A 20,574-nucleotide genomic window follows, 5' to 3' on the forward strand; every position below is an offset into this window, starting at 1 on the left:
AAGAACACTTGAAAATTTCACAAATTTGCTGAAACAGAGTTGTGATTGGAGTTAGGAATCAAATTTCCAACTTGGTGAGTGGATACACCACTTTCAAATAATTTCAATATGCAAAGCTTGCACGATTTCTATAAAAAGGATTGTTTATGTATGTTGAAATGATATTTATAAAATGGTTTATCAAAAGATTAGAGTTTCAAGAATGAAAATGATCTTTTAAGAAAAATAAATTCTTAGTGATTGTAATATGATTGATACAATAATTTTGAAATTGTTTATGAATCTACTATGTATGTAAATATTATACTATGTATTAGTTTTCAACAAATGAGACAAACACCTTATGTTTGAAGTCCACTCGATTACTCTGGTTTTCGAACTAATGTAGATATGAGATATGGTATGTTTATTTATAGATGCTATAATATGCATGTTTGGTATGATGAATGCCATAAGATTATGTGTACAATGTAAATTTCATATACCATATGAGATGATTAAATATGCATGGTGTATACTGTAAGATTGTGTATATGATGTAAATTCCATATACTATATGAGGTGATTAAGTATGCATGATAAATGCCATGAGATTGTGTATATAATGTATATTCCATATACTACAAGAGTTGATTAAGAAAGCATGATGAATGCTATGAAATTATGTATATGATGCATATTCCATATACTACAAGAGTTGATTAAGAAAGCATGATGAAGGCCATGAGATTATGTATATGATGTATTTTCCATATAGCTTATAAGATGAGTAAGCTTGTATGTGAAGGACATTCCACATACCTAATGCTATAAGTATAAGAACTCTATAAGTGTGATTGATTCCACGCTCATAAGGTGCAAGTGACGCCTTCACTCTTATAATGCATCATAAATGTGCCCAAAGGCAATAAGGATGTACATTGTATGCCCAAAGTGATGGAGAATGTACCATCACAAAGTATGAGTTTAATATTAATGGAATGATCATAATTATTATGTTCATGGTATGTTGCACACCAATGTTGTTTGAGCATTGTTCATAATTTGTACTCTATGATGGCATGAGATTGTGCTTAATGAAGAAGACTGAGCCTTAGAGAAAGTTCCAAGAGGTAAGAAAACTTAAAAGAATGGTGAAAAAATGGAAGATTTTGCTCAAAAATATGGGCTTTGGGCTGAAAGTATCGAGACATATGGATTAAGTATCGATACATTCTAAATAGAATGGTTCAAGAGGCTTTTTGTGTCAAATGTATCGAAACATTTTACTAATGTATTGATAGATGCTTGAAAGCAAAAATACATTTAAGAATGTATCGATAGGTTTGGTGCAAAATAGGTTGTTTGATTGAATTTAATGAGAATTTCAAAGGTAAAGGATTTCCAAATGTTTATATTAACATATTTTCAAACGAATGCTATTCAAATATGTTCAAATAACATGCTTTATGAATTCTATGATTAAATTGTTTGTGAATGTCATGAAATTACAAGTGCATGTTTATAAAATAATTTTATCTCGTGCCTTATCCCTTTCCCATATCCACTCATGGAGTTTTTGTGATTCACAAGTTATTTTTCCCATTTATTTTGTTGCAGATTAGTGATAGTGTCTTACAATAGTCAATGTCGCAGATACCAATGATCGGTCTTTATTCTTTGATAGGTGTCTAGTAGCCACTTGATGCCTAAAGGCTCAGTCATGTTCTGTTGACGTATTGGTCTTTACTTTATGTTATAATTTCAGATTATGAACATGTTTACGTTGATGTTGCCAATATTGGGTATTTTACATTAATATATTATGTATGAGATTATGATGGTAGCTCGAGAGGCTATATGGACACCCAATGGTGCTATTGATATTAAATGTTAATGTGCACTTTAACGGTGGCACTTATTGATATATTTTTATATATAAATTCTTGAGTTTTCACAATTAAGTTGAGAAGTTTCTTAATTGTGTACTGAGATGTATGAATACCTATACTACGATAATGTTAATAATGTTATGATAAGAGACTTATTTGGGCTTAACGAGTTATGCTTGTTTGGGTCCACGCATTGATTACGATCCCTTCGAAAAATGGGATGTGACTGTGAGGTGGGGGAAAAAGTTCAAAGATGAAGACTTAAAGTTCTAATTTTGGCATTGTGCTAGATCTCTAAACCAGATAGAGTTCAAGAGGCAAATTGAACTTTTGTGCTTCATGAATGAGGCTGTATACAACCATTTGATTAAGAACTAGGATGCTGTGCGCTGGTGTCAAGCATTCTTTTTCGATTTTTCCAAGTGTAATGTCATTAACAACAATGTGTACGAGACATTTAATAGAGTTATAACAAAAGCAAGATGAAAAGCAATCATTAGCATGCTCAAGGATATCAAGGTTTATGTGATGAGGAGATTGGTTCAGAATAGGGAATATGGAATGAAGTGGAAAATTGAGTATGGCCCTCGTATACTCACCAAATTAGAGAAGTATAGGGGTTTAGTAGCTAAATGGGAGATGGATCAAAATAGGGCCCATTTGTATGAAGTCTTCTAGGAAAATCCTAAAGAACAAGTAAAGGATAGCTACACGGTATCTTTACAGCATGTAAAATGTAGCTACCGGGCTTGAGACATTAGTGGAGTGCCATGCCGCATGCCATCAGTGCTATCTATTATGAGGGAGATGACTATACAAAGTATCTAGCAAATTGTTTTAAAAAAAGTGAATACCTTAAAACTTACGAACAACTGCTTCATCTTGTCAGAGGGCCAATGCTCTAGCCTTAGTGGAATGTGGAGGTTATCTTACCTCCATTTGTGAAGTGATATGCTAGACAACCCAAGAAAGAGAGAAAAAGAGATCAAGGTGAAAGGCTAAAGAAAAGTATATTAATGGTTGGAAAGATAATAAAATGCTCTGTTTGCCATTAAGAATGACATAATAGGTCAAATTATCCTATGCACCAAATAAGTGTTATTTATTATGTATCAAGAAGGACATAATAGGTCAAATTATTGCTGGTTACTTACTTTTTCTAATTTGCATGTCTAGGGTTAGACAAGCACACAGAAAAGTCATAGTCGAAAGCGAAAATCTTCTGCTAGTATAGCAAATGAAGCTACTGGTGGTGCACTAATCGAACCTACTCCTGGTGCACCAAGTGACGTGCTGCTGGTGTAAGTCAACCTACCACTAATGCAAGTTAAGGTGCTATTGGATCCACTGCATCTACCGTTGTCAAGAGGCAAAAAGTGGGGGCTACTAAACGAACCTAATCTGTTGCTACAACTACAAAAGGCTTCAAGTCAAAAGATGTTGCTATCCTAAGACTAAAATTGAAGAATGCAAGCCCTGCAAGGAAAGGGATACCAACCTATAAACGCTAAACCCAATCTGTCTCAACACCTATAGCTCTTCCAAGATAGATTTTTGTTATAAATGTGAGTAACAATTTTGTCCCTATTCATGTCATGTTATTGAATGATTTTGCTAGTCAGATATTTAATGATTTAGTGTGTATGCATCTTTCAATAGGTTGAAAGGCTAAATCAATTGGTTGTTGCAATCGACTACGGCGATTCAATGTCATTCATATCCAATAGGTAGTCATTGGTGAGAAAAATTGTGACTTGCATTATGATCATATTGCTTTAGCATTATTTTTGCAATTCTAATACTGATTTTGTTCATATTGCCATAGGAAATTGCAAAATAGAAGCAACCCAGTAGATCGGATTAGGTTGCTGATTTGCCCACTCATGAAAGCATTAAAAATCACTAAAATTTGTTGTAGTTTGTTACGAGGTTTATATGTTGTCATGGTATAATTAGATGGTATACTTAGTTTGGTTACTAGGTACTTAAATGTTGTGTAAATGTTGCTACTGTGTTTTTATCAATATTATATATATATATATATATATATATATAAGTGGCTTTGTTTTGTAATTGACATATATTGTACAAGGGCTCTATTTGATTTTGATTAAAGTAATGTTACTTTAGAAGCCTCTTGTAAAGGTTTGGTAAATTGTTTTGCATTTATATATATATATATATATATATAAGTGTCTTTCTTTCCTATAAAGATTGATGTTCTTATTGTCTTTTCTTTTATATTATAATTGTCGAAGTATTTTTGAAAGCAACCATAAAGCTAATATATGGCTCTGTTTACTTTTATTTTTAGTTCAATATATATATTATTGAAACGATACTAACAAGAAAAGACATTTAATAATCTGAAAAGTGAGTCAATTATATTTTTTTGTTCAATCTAATCTTTAAATTTTATTCAATTTAACTTCTATATATTGAATTTTTATTCAATTTAGCCCTTGTATCATAAATGCTTTTCTTTAATTTGATTTTTTCAATTTTTTTGAATTAAAATTTTTTTTTCTTTGGTTTACCACATGGTAGTGCCATGTGGTACTATCATTTTCAATATGAATTACCACGTCACCTTAAAATGTTGATATGATACTATTATATGAGTATATCGATCACTTTTCAATTATCACGTTATCGAAATGTGTAGTATAAGTGTCACGTTAACATCGATGTAATGTCTTTTAATGGTCAAATTGGATTAGAGAAAGGAATTAAATAAGAATAATTTTTAAAATTAAATAATTAAATTATTTTGGTTTTTAATATATAAATTAAATTGGATAAAATCGTGAGTGGGTATTTTTCGCAAATAAAAATCTTAAAAAACTAATTAAAATATATGTTTTATTTTATTCAAAAAAGAAAACATTCCTAGCATAGTGAGCAGACAAGAAGCTAAGTAAAGCTCGTCGAAAGAGCAAAAACCCAGCAACAAATCGCAAAATCCTAAGCCTCTTAAGAGAAAAATGCCCATAATCTCCTGTCCTTTCTATGCCAATGTAAACCTGCCAATTCGAAGCTGTTCAATTAGACAACACAATTGGTTTGTATATCATGGCGTTGGCAGTGGCAGTAGAAGCTTTGATTTGGGCTTGGGTTGCAGCACCCCTAATTTTGGTGTTGGTGTCATCAAAAGGGAAGGCCGTCGCAGCGGCGTAATCAGGGCCGCTGGCTCTGACTATTATTCCACTTTGAACGTCAGTCCCGGCGCCACTTTGCGAGAGATTAAGGCCTCTTACAGGAAGCTTGCACGCAAGGTATTTGTTTTATGAGTTGCACTCTCTGCAATTGCCTACTACATATCTTTTGGCAGATTTTATTGGATCTTTGCTTGTCGAAATTCAATCATTGGATTTGCCTTTTCATTGCTACTGAAGGATTGTAAATTGTTGACTACAAATAAAAAAGAAAGTGATTGAACTTTGAAATTTGGGAACACGCATTGCTGTGGGCAATTTCTCTTTTAATTTTATTTTCATGATAAATGTAATGAATTGAAAAGAAATATAATATAGTGGATTAATTAATTGATTGCTTTGATTTTAGATGAACCATTTTAGAAATCAATGTGCATATGAGTTCTTAATCCAAAGTAAAAAAAAAAAAAACACTTGGTTATAGATTCACCTCCTAATCAAGGAGTTGTACCCTTTAAAATTTTAAGTAATTGAGAGCTTGATAAGAAGAAGATACTTAAAAATTTTTCCCAAATGTTAAAACATATGCCAATTTTCAATATTTACATACCATTACCATATATTATTCTCTATTAAAAAGTGATGTTGTCACCTCTTGATTTCTATCTTTAATTTTTTCATAAAATATCTTTAATATTTTTCCTTTTTTTTTCCTTATTCATACCATAAATTCCTAATGCTTGGACTCAATTTTCATAGTTAAAGTCAAAAATCTCTCAATTATTCTACTTGACTGATTTTTATTCTAATGTTGTGGAATTAGAGGTAAGGAACTACTTTAGGCAAGTTTTTTTTTTTTTTTTTTTATAATGGGAAATTTTAGGCAAGTAGTAAGTTTCAATTGTTGCAATTTTGTTGTATTGAAAAGAAAAGACCATTAAAGATGCTGAGAATTAAAGCTAAAAAAAAAAAAAGCTAAAAAGTTGTGTGAGAAAGAAGCCTAAATTTGTAAAAAGAAAGAACCAAGGCCTAATACTATTGGCCCATTAAAGTCAGAAATATAGGAAAATTTAAAGAGTAGAAACTGTGTTCACCTTCCTTGGCCAATTAGGGTACTCAAAACAGGTGAAAATAGGCACTGTTCTAATAATAATACCTGCTCTCTAACTTTAGTATACTGTATATGCGGAGAAAAAGTAAGAATGGTCCTTATTTTTTGTAACTATGTTTAAAGCAAGAGAAAATGAGAAAATAAACAGGGAAAAGTCAAGTTATCAAGTTTGAGAAAATTCAACTCATTCAAAACTGTTTCAAAGAGAGAGTTGAAGTTGATGTCATGCCAGTCAACTAGTTGCTTTGAATAGTGAGTGTTCTTCTGAGATATCCACACAAGCTACTAGATAATTGGAATAGTGTATTTTAGTTGCATTCAATGTCTTTGAATTGATCCGAAGCTATGGACTGTCTTTGGCCTAATGCCAGTGTCAAGTGACATCATTGTCTTATTAGCAGGAAAATCCACTTCTTTAATAAGTAGAAAAAACCGAGGTTTCTGTAATTATGGGGAGAATGAAAATAATTGAAAAACCCTAAAATTATTAGTGCTATCTTTAAGAAACTTTCTATTGCATCAAGTGCACTAGACTATCTGGGTTTGAATCTAGGCTAGGTTTCTGATGATCAGCATATATGGATTTGGCTTAAGAGATCAGGAATTTTAGGTTTTTGTTTTGTGAATACTGGATGTATAGTTATCGGAGTTTGAGGGTGAAATGATCTCTGCAAATAAGAAATTTTTGCTATGGCTAGCCTTAGTTTGTCTCTGATGCATTGGGATTTGAATAGTTTTTTTTTCTTTTGCATTTTTTTTGTGGGGGGGGGGGGGGGGGGGAGCGGTGGGGAAGAGAGGGGTGGGAGGCAGGCTGCTGGCCCACAGTTTGGGAGGTTCATACAAATCCTACCATTTGGGATGGTAAAGAATGATTGGCAACCAACAATTGGATTACCCCACCAAAAGAAATACGTAAGGAGAAATCATTTTAATGTGCTAGAGCAACTAGTAAATGTTAGGAAATTGTTTTGTCTTTGGTTCTTTGAATAGCAACAACCTAACAAGCTATAGATTGCAACAGATTTGGGTGATAGACTTCCCTAGGTTACAAGAGGTTAACTGAAAAGTAGATGGAATAATAAGGACTAAGACAATAGTAAATATATTCACTGGGTAGTTCTTTTTCTCCTTCCTTCTATTTCCAGAATCTTAAATAAAAATGGGGAAGGAAAGAGAGTTTTCAACAGTCTTCTGATATTTACTTTCCTCCCTATTCCTTTCCTTCTATATATGCAAAGTGTTGTGTATTGTATGTAAAGAATGTTGTTTCTTTATGAGAACAGACCTGCCCATATTGCATATGTTTGTGGAAGACATCTTCGGTTCGCCAAACGAGTATTTTATTGTTGTTACTTGAAGCAAAACTGTACTTTCAAGTCTCGCCTTAAAACTCTCTCCATGAATAATTTGAAAACGATTGAATAGGATATATGTTGGCACAAGTTCTGATCATTTGGTATATTCCTACTTATTTTACTTTATTTTATTTTTGATAAATCTAATAAGGCTAAGGGCGGATAAGGGAATTAGACGTTGAATGTTGATCCTTCATGGGAGGGTTAAGAACTGCTAGGTCAAGTCCAAGTTGTTGGACTATGCGAGTTTATGTTTCACTTATTGATTCTTTAGGTTGCATCTTGTGAAATAATTGATATATCCTTTGAAACAGTATCATCCAGATATGAACAAGAGTCCTGGATCAGAAGAGAAGTTCAAAAAGATTAGTGCTGCATATGAGGTAATTACTATTGTTTTAAAATGCTGCTTTGTCTATTAGTATTCTTATTTTTTCATCCCAAAATCTTTTCCTTGTCGTATTGCATTGTTTTCAGTCACTATGATAAAATTTTATTGTTGTCATTTTGTTCATCTTCAGTGTTTCACTCATTTAGTATGGTTTTCTGCACTCAGATTTCTTTTCAGTTTCCTTAATTTTTTAATTGAGGTGGTAGATAAAACCGTATAAATTTTGTTGGATTCTATTGATGGTATTGTACTTGCAATTTATTCTTCTTTTTCATGTTGTGTTGTAATGAAGCATTTATGTAGGTCCTATCAGATAATGAGAAACGATCTTTATATGATCGCCTTGGTGAGGCAGGTTTACAAGGAGAATATGATGGATCAGGTGGTGCTTCACCAGAGGTAAGCTCATAGTGAATTCTACTGCTAACTGCAAGTATTGAATGATTTGTTTTATGTTCACTACTAATCTCCATGCATCTACCCCCCTGCCCGTCATAGTTTTTTTAGGTAATGCACTAGGGCGGGGGTGGCGGGAACAATTGTTTTGCAGTTACATGTTTGAAATATTTTCTGATGCATGATTATTGTTCACATTTTATAATAGATCAAATTTTCATTTTTAGGTTGATCCATTTGAAGTGTATAATGCATTCTTTGGCGGTTCAGATGGTTTCTTTGGTGGAATGGGTGAACCAGGAGGCTTTAGCTTCGATTTGAGAAATAAGGGAAACAACAGTCTTGACATTCGGTAACATCTACTTGGATGATTGTTGTTGGCTGTTACTTATTAGTGCTACCCTTCTTGTTCTGATATTAAAGTTATAGCCCATTTTCTTAGCAGTGAAATAATATTTTATAAGGTTGATAACAAATTTAACATGCATTCTAGTGGTTTGCCATTTGTTTCATCATTTACTTTCAGTTATTAAATGAGGATCTAGTGAAGCTAGGAACAAGTCAAAGAATGGTGCATATGATCAATTAAAAACTTGAGGAAACCCCTTATGGCACATCTTTTTTTTTTTTTTTAACTTCAATATTTTTATTATAAAATGAATGTGTGGGGGGAGAGTAGATTGAGAATAACTTGACAGTCTACCAATGCCATAGTCTCCTGTATATATTAACATATTAAGTACAGAATATACACCCTTTACCCTAATTACTTAGCCGTAAATGTATCTCCTCTTGTTTTAGGCTTAAAGATTAGTGTTCCTTTGATTCTCTCTCTCTCTTTGTCTGTGGAACATGAATCGATGTGCACCCTAAGCTTAATATGCTTCAATGTGTTCCAAAACTTTTATTTTCAGTTGATAGCTTAGGCTGTTGGAGAAAATTTATTTGTGTTATAATCAGCCATGAAGTCTTTTTATACCAAATCATGTTGCATTGTCTATAATATGCTCTCCTGTGCCTTGTTGGTTATATACCTATACCCTAATGACTATAGGCAAGTGGTTAAAAAGGATAGTAAAGATGATGGTGAAGTCGATTCTGGGCACCCTTGGAAACATTAAACATATTTGTAATTTATTTTTTTCTTAGTAAATACACCATTGGATTATAATTAATTTAAGTCTTTTGTTTTTTTTGGATTTGGTTCATTTTCTTGTTTGTCTTTTATGTTTTAGGCCCCTAAACCAAGTAATAGCGGTTGTTTTCTTTTCTGGACATTTTTTTTTTGACGAAAATATATATTCTTTTCCACAAGTTTTTTGCTGAAACTTATGGAACCTTTGTCTTCAAAGATTCCTCCTTTCATGTAACTTGACAGTCCTTGAACTGTGACAAGACAGCTGCTACTTGCAATCAACTATAGTTCCCCGTACAATTAATTTTTATCTGAACTGATTTGGGGCAGCAACCCAATTTTTTGGTACATAATTCTCATTTTCTCACTTTGAATTTCATAATGTTGCAGGTATGACCTTTATTTGAACTTTGAGGAATCCGTGTATGGAGGAGAGCATGAAATTAAGATCTCCTGTCTTGAAACATGTGATGATTGCGGTGGAACAGGTGCTAAATCTAGTAGTTGCATAAAATCATGCAGTGGTTGTGGAGGTAGAGGAGTGGCCATGAAATCTCAAAGGACTCCATTTGGAATGGTATCACAGGTACATTAACATGGTGACTTTATTAAAGTGATTGATGTTGCCATAGTTGTTGAGTCTTAAAGTTTTCTTGTTTCTAAATTTTTATTTTCTATTGGAGGTTTTCTTGCCAACTTATAGAGGGAACTTTAGTAGTTTTTTATCTGACTATCTACATACTTTATATGGAACTTGAGTTCATAGGTTTAATCCATGCTGCCTATTGAGCTCCTATGGTACCAAAGCTCCAGTCTTACTTGAACTTGGAAATCTCATTTAAAATGAGAAAAAAGAAAGAAAAGAATAAGAATTATTCAGGTTGAGTGAGGGTTGTGACATATGTCGAGAATAGGCTTTCCACATCCCATCCCTCCCCTTCTTATTTTCGCTTTTGACAGCGATCACATCTTGGTTCCAGGTTTGCTTTAGTATGACTTTAGGATGTAGTAAATAGTTGGGACGGTGTGATATGGAAGGAAAGGCTTACAATTTCCATTATGTTGATAAAGGGTAATCTGCAGTCTGAAAGAAGCATTATACCTCCAAATTGATGATTCCTAAATGCAGAGAGTTATCTTTTTGGGAATAATATGATGCAGCTTTGTGTACCTCTAAAGTCATAAGCCTTCCCCCTCTTGGTTTGAGACTTAATAAGTGTCTGCCTTTCTATTGTACCATGTAGTTTAAGATTTAAATAATCTTATCCCATGCTTACTTTTTTTTCCTTCTCATGAGTTTTATATTTATGCTAGCACCGTTATTGTCATCGATTGCATAATTTGTTTGATGCTCTCAAGCTGGCATTACATATGCTTCAAAGGCTCATAGCTTGAGACATTTAGTCCAGTATAAGCTTAGTAAGCATGGGTGCAATTGGTTAACTTTAACAATATGTTACTTGACCCTCCTATAATTTTAGAATTTGTTTCCTATCTTTGGCATGTACTCTATAATCATACCTTATGCTTTCTAGGTTTCTACTTGCTCAAAATGTGGTGGCAATGGCAAGATAATCACTGATAAATGTCGAAGATGTGGTGGCAGCTGTAAAGTCAAGGTGAAACGAAGCATGAGAGTCATCATACCGCCCGGTGTTAGTGACGGTTCCACAATGCGAATACAAGGAGAGGGCAATTTTGATAAGAAAAGGTATATAATCTAGTTGAGATTCTGCTGGTGTTAGCATGGTCTTTGTATTTGGAGATCTTTTCTTTTTTCTTATTTTGGATAAATGCATTTGGAGATCTGAAGTTGGGTAAGTTGACGGTAGATTTTTACTGTGATTCTCTAGTTTCTACAATGTAATGGGCTAATGGCACCCAAATTGAGTAAGATTGATCTTAGGGATGGACTTGAGAGAAGTGGAAAGCAATATCAAGAAGTGATGCTTGTGTTAAAACTTAGGAATACTGGTTCTGTTGACTTCTGTTGTGTGAAAGAGGCTATTTCTCCTGTTGGTTCAAGCTGCTGTATATTCTCTTTCCTTTTTCTTTGAAACTAATCATGTTCATGAATCATTTGTTTTTTCAATATTTGATATAAATGACTTTTCTCTTTGTTTTCTCCGTCATATATTTGCTGTTCAACTTTTCATTTGTTTTACTGTTATCCACGTCAACACTATAAATATGGACGGTGATTGCTCAGGCGAACAGCTTTTTGTTAATTTTGAGTACAATAAGGTTCCTCAGCCATTACATTCTTATTAGAAAAAAAGAGAAAGATTCAGGTTGAGATTTGGGCATCTTATCTTTTTCCCCATAGTCATTTTGTACTTTGAAAATCTTAATGATTCAATTTTTTTAACCTTTGTTTTATCTTATACATTCTGGTTTATTATGTTAATTATAGGAAGGAAACTTTTAACTTATGAAAATACAACCACTTCTCTCCACTCTAGGGGATTAGCTGGTGATCTCTTCATAGTCCTCCATATAGGTGAAAAGCAAGGAATTTGGAGGGATGGCCTCAATCTTTACTCAAAGATCAATGTTGGCTACACTGAGGCAATACTTGGGACAGTGGTGAAGGTACTCTTTTGACTTTCTATCTTCCTATTCGTTTAATCATCAACCTTAATGCCTATGGCTAATATATCTATGTTTAAGAAATTGAATGTATAAGGCAAGGTGTTTAAGAAAAGTAAGCCTTTTTTGGACTCTTTTTTTTATTAAAAACATATTAGAAATAATTAATTTAATAAAAATTTGTGTGCATAGCATTATCCCATATTGAAGATACAAGTTTCCAATGATAACTAAATTAGTATAAAAGTTAAACAACATAAGTTCAGAAATCGAATGTACACACATCATCTCAAAACCTCAGAAAACATCACATGGAAACACTTAAAAGGCAAAAAAATTAAAAAAAAAATAAAGTTTCAAACTGATAGTGAACAAAGTTGTAAAATGCCAAAGTTAAGAAATTTCTTTCTTCCCCTTACAAGCTTTAACTAAGTTTGCTAGAGCCATAAATAAACCCACAAAACAGTGGCAGGAACACATTTAAATTCCTCAATCTACTTACTCTAGAAGCCTATTTGATGCTTTATTTTTAACATAGATCATAACTCATTTTAAATAATGAAATAAGTAAAAAGCAAAGGAAAAAAATCACGAGTTACAAATAACAGTTGAAGATGACAGCTATGCCATTTTCGACTTTTTGTATTCTGAACCCTTGCAGGGAAAGCGTGAATTCAGAATGGGGTTGGGTATGCCTTGCCTTTACCTTCTAAATATGGGTTGGATTGTCTAATTTATGTCTGAACAAAGTGGAGACAGTTAGCGCACTCCACATGCAAACAATAATTGAAAGTGCACCATATTATTCCTGAAATAAGAAGCTCATGCTAAGGTGGAGTCCCATATTATCGCAGCAGCCCATGCATTTGAACTGTCCCTGCTTGAAGGTGCACTTAGAAAATAGATTCAAAAGATTATGTTGGTTTTCAGTTACAAACTTTTTCCTTTCTACAAGCCTGATTTTATTTGTATTCATCACTTTTTAAGAACTCACATTCTTAATATAACCTATTTCTGTGATGCTTAGGGCCCAAGAACCAACCTTTTTGCATTTGGTTAGCTGTTAATCATCCTACTCAAAATGACTTGGCTATAGGTGGAATAAGTTGAGAGGCCCAACGAAATATAAGACCACAAAAAACTCCAAAGGAAATCTATGTGGGATAGTAATACTTACGGACTTTCTCTCAAGTACTGCTCTACTGGAATGACTAAGACAAAGTAACTAAAAAACTGGGGCTACAAAGAACAAATATGGTAACAAACTACTTGGGCTATGATACCATGTTAGGCATCCAATCTAAAACGACTTGGCAATTGTGGGAGAGCCCTAGTTGAATACAAGACCACAATGGACTCCAAACTAAACAATATAGGATAAAACCACTAAAAGTAGTTCTGTTTGGATATATTTGAGTTCATATTCAAGTGCTTTGAATGTTTTGAGCTCATTTCAAGTACCACAAAGCTAAGCACGTGTACACTTATTTTTGTGTTTAATATTTTTAGGTTTGTGTGTGATCAAGCTCATCATTGATTTAAGCTTTCTGGTCTTTTATTTTCTATGTGTCTGAGAGATCTTTTCTGATCTTTAATTTCTAATCATTAATCTTAAAATAACTTCAGGTAGAAACTGTTGAAGGTATGAAAGATCTTCAAATCCCCTGTGGGATTCAGCCTGGTGATAAAGTGAAACTATCACGCCTGGGGATTCCAGATATCAATAAACCTTCAGTTAGAGGTGACCATCACTTTATCGTGAATGTTCTGATCCCGAAAGATATCAGGTATTTTCCTGGGTTATACCTGTTTACTCTTCATGCATATTCAAAAGTTACAAGTGCAGTAATTTAGTTTCTGTGGACCTTGTTTCGAAATTTCTTTTTGCTCCAAAAGAAGGGTTGAGGTAACCTTATTATTGAGACTTGGTTCTATAGTTATAATAGGGAATGGTAAAAATTTAGTTTTATTCCGAGATTACATTGACAATAAAGCTTGGAATTCTTTCTTTGTGGGGTTACCTTGGGACAAGGTGATTGTGATATAGAACAGCAGGAACTACAGATAAAATGGAAAATTAGAATTAGACAGAAGAAATTGGAGAGGAACAGTGGAAATTGAAGAGAAACAGAAGATGTAGGGTGAGAAAACCAGAATAATCAACAGAGGGCGAAACATCTCAATACTCGATTTTATTCATCATCCAAAACCTACCCGATACTGAAATAACTGAAGTATTTAATAAACTAAACCAAAACCCTAATAACAACACAACGTACCAAGTATAGCCAAGTAACTCCAATAAGATAAAAGCCTGAGAGATTCTTCATCTGATTGTGAAAATATGTATTCTTTTTCTTTCTTACAGACCAAGGCAAAAGTTCATGAATCTCCACCAGGTGAGGATTGTTTACTTGACAAAACATGAACTTCTGAATGGAGTAGCACGTTAGGTCGCAGTTAGCTGGAACCAATGGTCTCAAAGTGACAGGTTACACTAGTCCTTGATGTTCATGGCGTGAACTGTTAGATAATTACCTTTTGATCCTAATAATGGTTAACTGATGAGGTGAGGTCATAAAATCTCTTTTTTAATATCTTTAGTGTCAGGGTTTAGGGTACCACAGGAATGTTTCCTACACCTTTTCCATAATTAGCTTTCCCACCTTAATAGGGTTCAATCAGTTGATCCTTTGCTTACTCCATAAAAACCATTAGTTGTGGATGCAAGGGTTTAACTTTACAACTAAACGGGAGCACACTGGATATTTAGTTGTCATCATTGGACTTTCTTACTATTTATTTTCTTTTGCTAGGGTTAGCAAAGTTCCTCTGATATACAATGTGTAATCATGTCCCTAAAACCTGCCAATGAACTACACTTTTGATTCGTTTTGTTTTTGGACAAATCACAGAAAAAAGATATATTTCCTTTTGTTTGTCTTCCCTTGCTAGATCTGAAATCTAGGATCCTGCAATTGTCAAGATCAATTTCAGTTAAGGCTAGAACTTATGACGTGGGGGCGTTGTGAAAAACACTAATCGTGGCGAGGTTAGAAACCCTACTAAGGTGAACCACTAATCTTGGCAAGGTTAGAAAACCCCACTGAGGTGAAGAATAGCCAAAATCCCACTTTGGTTGGCTAGGCCAAAGATATTAAAACCTCTTACTCTTGAAAAAAAACCTAGAGAAATAAGCACTCCTGCTTAAGAAAATATTATTTATTAACTCTCAACTTGGATATCCCATAACTAAGTTTAAGGGTCTTGGTTATAGTATTATAAGCCCACATCCTAATAAAACTCTATTTTTAGTTGTCTAATACAATCAGAATAATTAACAAGAGATTTAAATAAAATAAGTGTTTTATTCCTAAATAGAACGTGACTAGCTTAAAAGTCCTAATATAAGTAAAGGAAGAATTTTATTATACTTATAATTCCTAAATCAACTAAAATTAACAAAAAAACGAAATTAAATAAAATACAATCTCAGACGCTCATGTGTCAACTTATTAGCTAGAAAAACCAAATTCTATGCTTTTCTAATGAGTTACTCTTCAAGATACAAAATTTCAGCAAATATTACTTAACTGTCTATACTCAAAGTACTTGATTAACTGTTTTATCCTGTTCAAAATTATTAAAAAAATTGTCAACCATGTTCAGTGAATTACATAGTTGAATGTATGGTTGGAAAACTAGTGTGGAAAGCTGCTTTGGAAAAGTGTGATTTAAAATTTTGAGTGTGTGGCATTATTGTGAAAAAGTGTTGTGATGAGTTAAAGTGTCCAAAAAGACATTAAAAAATGAAATGCTGAGTTGTACAAGGATATAAAAGTAATTTTGGAGAAATTGGCTGTCGAGGATCACAAAAAATTGGAGATGTGGATCAAAAGCCAAAATCTTTTGGTTGTTTGGCATTGATGTGAGGTTGAAAAGCAGCTTCTCACTTCAATGCCAGCGGATTTAGGCATCCAACTTGTCAATTGACAATTGGTGGAGAGGCAGAATGTGAATAGCATGCCACAACAAAACCTATACTCTACTGATATGGAATGACACCATTTAGCTACTTCTCTCACATAAGGGCAAAATACTAACTATGGAGACAAATAAGTCTTCTGCATGTGATAATGAACTCAGAGCAAGAAAAAACAACTAACATAATAAACAGGTAAACAGGCAAATTGGCTATGATATCATGTTAAGCATCCCATATAAAATCGATTTTCCATAAGTTGGGAAGCCTAACTCAAGTAAAAAGTTGCAACAAATCTCGAAAACAATTGATGTGAAAAAATAGACTTAACACAAACCATACCTCTTTTTGAACTAAACCCTAGAATGGTATTGAATGTCTGGTTTGGTAGTCAGTTTAGGCATCCTTGTCTTGCTCCCTACTATGATTTTGGGTAGTTAGTCACTCATTGATGCTTTGAAGAGTTGATGAAATGCTTGACAATGTGTTTTAGATTATTTTTAACTTTCTGATAAGATTAATTAGGATGTTTTCCATTCATAATGGATGGTATTTCTTTAAGGTAGAGCTATCATTTTAGGATTGCTACTCACAAGATGAGAGATTGATGCGTTGATTATGATGTGATTTTTATTATTCGTTGGAATTTCAGGTAAATTTAAATTTTGACAATTTCATTCACATTTGCATAACCTTTTTATTAAGGAATTAGGTTAGGTAGCCATTGAACAGTTCTTTAGATGGCAATATCATTCATAATGGTTGATATTGAGATCATGAAACACGCTATATGTGTCTATATACTTGACTTCCCTTTTTCTTAAAGACTTCGACTTGCAAAGTCAACTACGAAGGGTCCAAAAGTTGGAAATAGATACTTGGATATGTCTTGAAAAGTCTTGAAGATTTTAAAAATATAGTTCCTCATATAAATACGATTTCTTTTTATTTTTATTGTTCCAAAATAAAAGAAATGCCTTTTCTTTTAAAACTTTATATCTATTAGATATATTTTAACTATTATTGATTTCAAATGATTTGCTTCTGTCTAAAAATAATTAAATAGTTTTGTTTCAATAACCTAAAACCCATATATAATCAACTAGTTGAGAGCCCTAGACACAAAAAGGTTCAAGTTGTTAACCCTGTTGCTGTTGGCAAGATTGACATCATCCTTCACCATAACCCTGTTTGACGAAGCCACATACGAATGAAATCTAGGTCCAAATATCAACTTCTTTTCCAAGCCCAAGTTAGAATAAAAGAACAGCCAATGCCGTCAATTTATTCTTCCTACCATTGCAGCTGCAGTTGCAGAATGGATTTCCTCTTCTTCTCTCCCTCTTTGTGCAAACTTGGATTAACCTTTGCCATTTCCATATTTTGAGCCAAGATACTAGTTGATAGAAACTCATTAGAAGACTAGCTCTCGCCAGCACCGATGGTGCTCAAACAAAAATGGACTTTTGATCTCCTCCAACCTTTACCTCTAAGTTAGGGGGTAATTGAACCAAGCCAAGTCATGTTGAGACAGTGCCATGCTTAGCACAACTCAATTAAAAACTTAAGGCTCAACCGTGGTGGAGTTTTATTTTTTTAGTTTGGGCTTGGCTTGAAAACTAATCGAGCTACTCAAGCTTTACTTGATTTGGCACAATTACTTATTATCATCAATTCATGTGAAGACCTTGACACTCAATTCATGTTATGAGTTTGAGCTTCAATTCAAAACTCAAGTAAAAGTTGAAAATAGGTTAAAAATATTATTCCTTCTATATCAAACTGAATGTCAACTTGCAATACTGTAATTAAACAAAACCAACTTTGATCATTATTCTTTTTTGAAAGGCAAAATACTTTGACCATTATTTATTATAATATCATGTGTAATTAAAATTTAAAAAATCAATTTTCAAATCTTAGTTTTTTTAATTATAAATCCACATAGTATCGGATAGCATATCAGATAATCCCTTAGTTGACAAGCGATTCACACATGGGAAATATAGACTAAATCAACATATCTGATTGATTGCTGGCAGTTTATTAAAAGTTTCATTGTGGTTCGTATTTTATTGTTAGTGGTAGTTTTCCATTTCTTGTTGTTGGAGGTTGTGTCTTCACCCTATTTTATTGTCAGTGGTAGTTTTCTATTTCATGATTTTGGAGGTTTTGTCTCCACCTTTCCACTTTCTTGCTTTAAGGGTGGTTGTTCCACCAAGTTGTAGTTAAATTGGCGGTGAAGTTAATAAAAGAGAGTTGTTCAAAATCTATTCAAGTTTTGAGTACTTAAAACTCAAGAGATCTATAGGTTCTCTCTAACGAGCCAGCACTACAAGCATAGGTTGAAAAAAGAAACCTTCCACCCAAGTACCTAGCGTACCTCAAACTAAACCAAACCCTTCCACACACCATCTCATAACTCGATCCATTTCAAGGACTATATCAATTTGGTATCAAAGCCTAATGTTATGGGGGACCTTATTTAGCAACAATTGTAGCAACTTTTACAATTGTTCCAAGATGAACGCGCTGCAAATTTGGCCCTACAAGAAGCAATAAATGCTTGACTGGATGAACTCACGAGGGATTTAGTAGCTTCCGAAGTTAATACTGTATCTACAGAGGAGGGTAGTGACAACCGAAGCCATAAGAACAAAGGCGTAGCAAGAGGGACAAGATTTGAAACCACGGGGAGGCGCCATCATCCCTAAGTTCACAAAGCTGGATTTTTCACGATTTAATGGCCAAGAAGATCCTTAAAGGTGGTTGAGCAGGTGTGAATATTTCTTTTGCCACCAACGAACACCCGAAGAAGAAAAGGTTAGCCTTGCTTCTTTCCACTTGGAGGGGAATGCGCAGCTTTGGTTCTTTCAAATGGAAGTTGACACGCCACAACCTTTTTGGGATGAATTCAAACGTTTGTCACTTGCACTTTGGCCCACCTATAAGGAGTCATAAGTAGGGAGAATTGACGAAATTGTGACAATGGTTTTCTGGTAGATTTCCAAGAAAAATTTGAGCAATTGGCTTCACAGGCAGACACTCTCACTCAAACACCAAAAATTGAACTTTACTTCAACGGCCTTGCGAAACACATTGCAGTCGAAGTAGAGCTCCACAATTCATCAGATTTAGCAACTGCAATGAGTATATCCTGGCTCTATGAGCGCCAGGGGCAGTCCGAGTCACAGGTTCGTCGATCAAAACCCCCTGATACACCATTTCAACATCGTACGAGATTTTTGAAAAAATTGACTAGGGCTAAATTCGAGGAGAGGCGGCTTAAAGGTCTTTGCTTCAATTGTGATGAACCATTCATCAGAAGCTATCAATGTAAGAAATTATTCTGGATTGACTCAGTTGAAGAAAGACACGAAGAGCACCGAATATGAGCCACCTCCCAATACTGATTAATCGGAGATCTTGTTGAATGCCATCATCGGTATTAGTACTCTTTAGAACATGTGTTTGCAAGGCAAATTGAATGGTAACCTAGTTCTGTCCTTAGGAGACTGTAGTAGTATTCACAGTTTTGTGGACTCCAAATTTGTATCATAATTTAATCTCTAGGTGGAAGGACGACATGGACTGTGGGTTGTTGTTGTAAATGGAGAGAGAATTAAAAGTCCAAGTCAAGGCAAGGAATGTCACTCCAGTTAGCCAATCACACTTCCTTTGTTGATTTATATGTTCTCACTTTAAGTGGTTTTGATGTTGTATTTGGTGTCAATTGGTTAAAAACCTTGGGGCCCAATTTGTGGGACTTTACAGATATGTGGATGTCTTTTACTAAACTTGGGAAGCAGATAGAATGACATGGAATTAGAACTTTCAAACCAGCCCAAAGTGCTAAGATTCAAGTTATTACAGCAAAAGAAGATTACCATGCTGATTTACAGCGACTCTTGAGGGATTTTGCTTCCTTATTCTAGGAACCCACGGGCCTTCCTTCTTCTCGTGCATGTGATCACCATATTATTTTGGAACCAATGGCAAAATCAAAAGTTGTCAAACCATATTGATATCCACATGGCCAGAAAGATGAAATTGAGCAACAATGTTCAAAGATGTTGAAGCAAGGGATAATTCAGCCTAGTTAATCCGCATTTTCATCTCCAGTGCTCCTTGATCCTAAGTTAGACGGTTCTTGACACATGTGCATAGATTAACGAGAATTTAATGCAAAGACAATCAAAGACAAATTTCCTATTCCGGTGATTGAGGAATTGTTGGAGGAATTATTTGAAGCAAAGTATTTCTCTTAACTGGATCTGCGGTCACACACCATGGCCACTTTGAATGAAGCTAATGTAGGAAAAAGGGCTTTCCGAACACACCATGGCCACTTTGAATTTTGGGTCATGCCCTTCGAGTTAACTAATGCCCCATCTACTTTCTAGGCCCTAATGAATGAGGTATTGCATCCTCACTTAAGAAAATTTGTTCTGGTGTTTTTTTGATGATGTACTCGATTACAGTCGTACCTGAATAGAGCACATGTATCACTTGCAGACCGTCTTCAAATTGCTATCAGAACATCACCTTTTCTTGAAACGATCTAAATGCTCATTTGCCCAAACTCAAAT

General features: G+C 34.1%; 1 protein-coding gene across 2 annotated transcripts in view; it reads left to right on the plus strand.

Annotated features, from left to right (window-relative positions):
* The first annotated feature begins 4,757 nt into the window (after nt 1–4,757).
* LOC110422564 (Molecular chaperone Hsp40/DnaJ family protein) overlaps nt 4,758–20,574 on the plus strand; it is a 21,989-nt gene continuing 6,172 nt past the window's right edge. The window contains exons 1-9 of one of the 2 annotated variants that reach the window (XM_021436531.2): nt 4,758–5,146; nt 7,807–7,875; nt 8,187–8,282; nt 8,507–8,631; nt 9,805–10,000; nt 10,950–11,125; nt 11,877–12,006; nt 13,630–13,790; nt 14,372–15,261. In XM_021436531.2, the coding sequence (XP_021292206.1) occupies nt 4,856–5,146; nt 7,807–7,875; nt 8,187–8,282; nt 8,507–8,631; nt 9,805–10,000; nt 10,950–11,125; nt 11,877–12,006; nt 13,630–13,790; nt 14,372–14,456 (1,329 nt within the window). In that variant the 5' untranslated portion in view covers nt 4,758–4,855 and the 3' untranslated portion in view covers nt 14,457–15,261. Of the gene's footprint in view, nt 5,147–7,806; nt 7,876–8,186; nt 8,283–8,506; nt 8,632–9,804; nt 10,001–10,949; nt 11,126–11,876; nt 12,007–13,629; nt 13,791–14,371; nt 15,262–20,574 lie in introns of those variants that run through there. The other variant, XM_021436530.2, reaches the window with a different exon arrangement.

Source organism: Theobroma umbraticum, unplaced genomic scaffold, assembly GCF_002168275.2.
Source record: "Theobroma umbraticum cultivar Fairchild unplaced genomic scaffold, ASM216827v3 scaffold_146.0, whole genome shotgun sequence".
NCBI classification, from domain to species: Eukaryota; Viridiplantae; Streptophyta; class Magnoliopsida; order Malvales; family Malvaceae; genus Theobroma; species Theobroma umbraticum.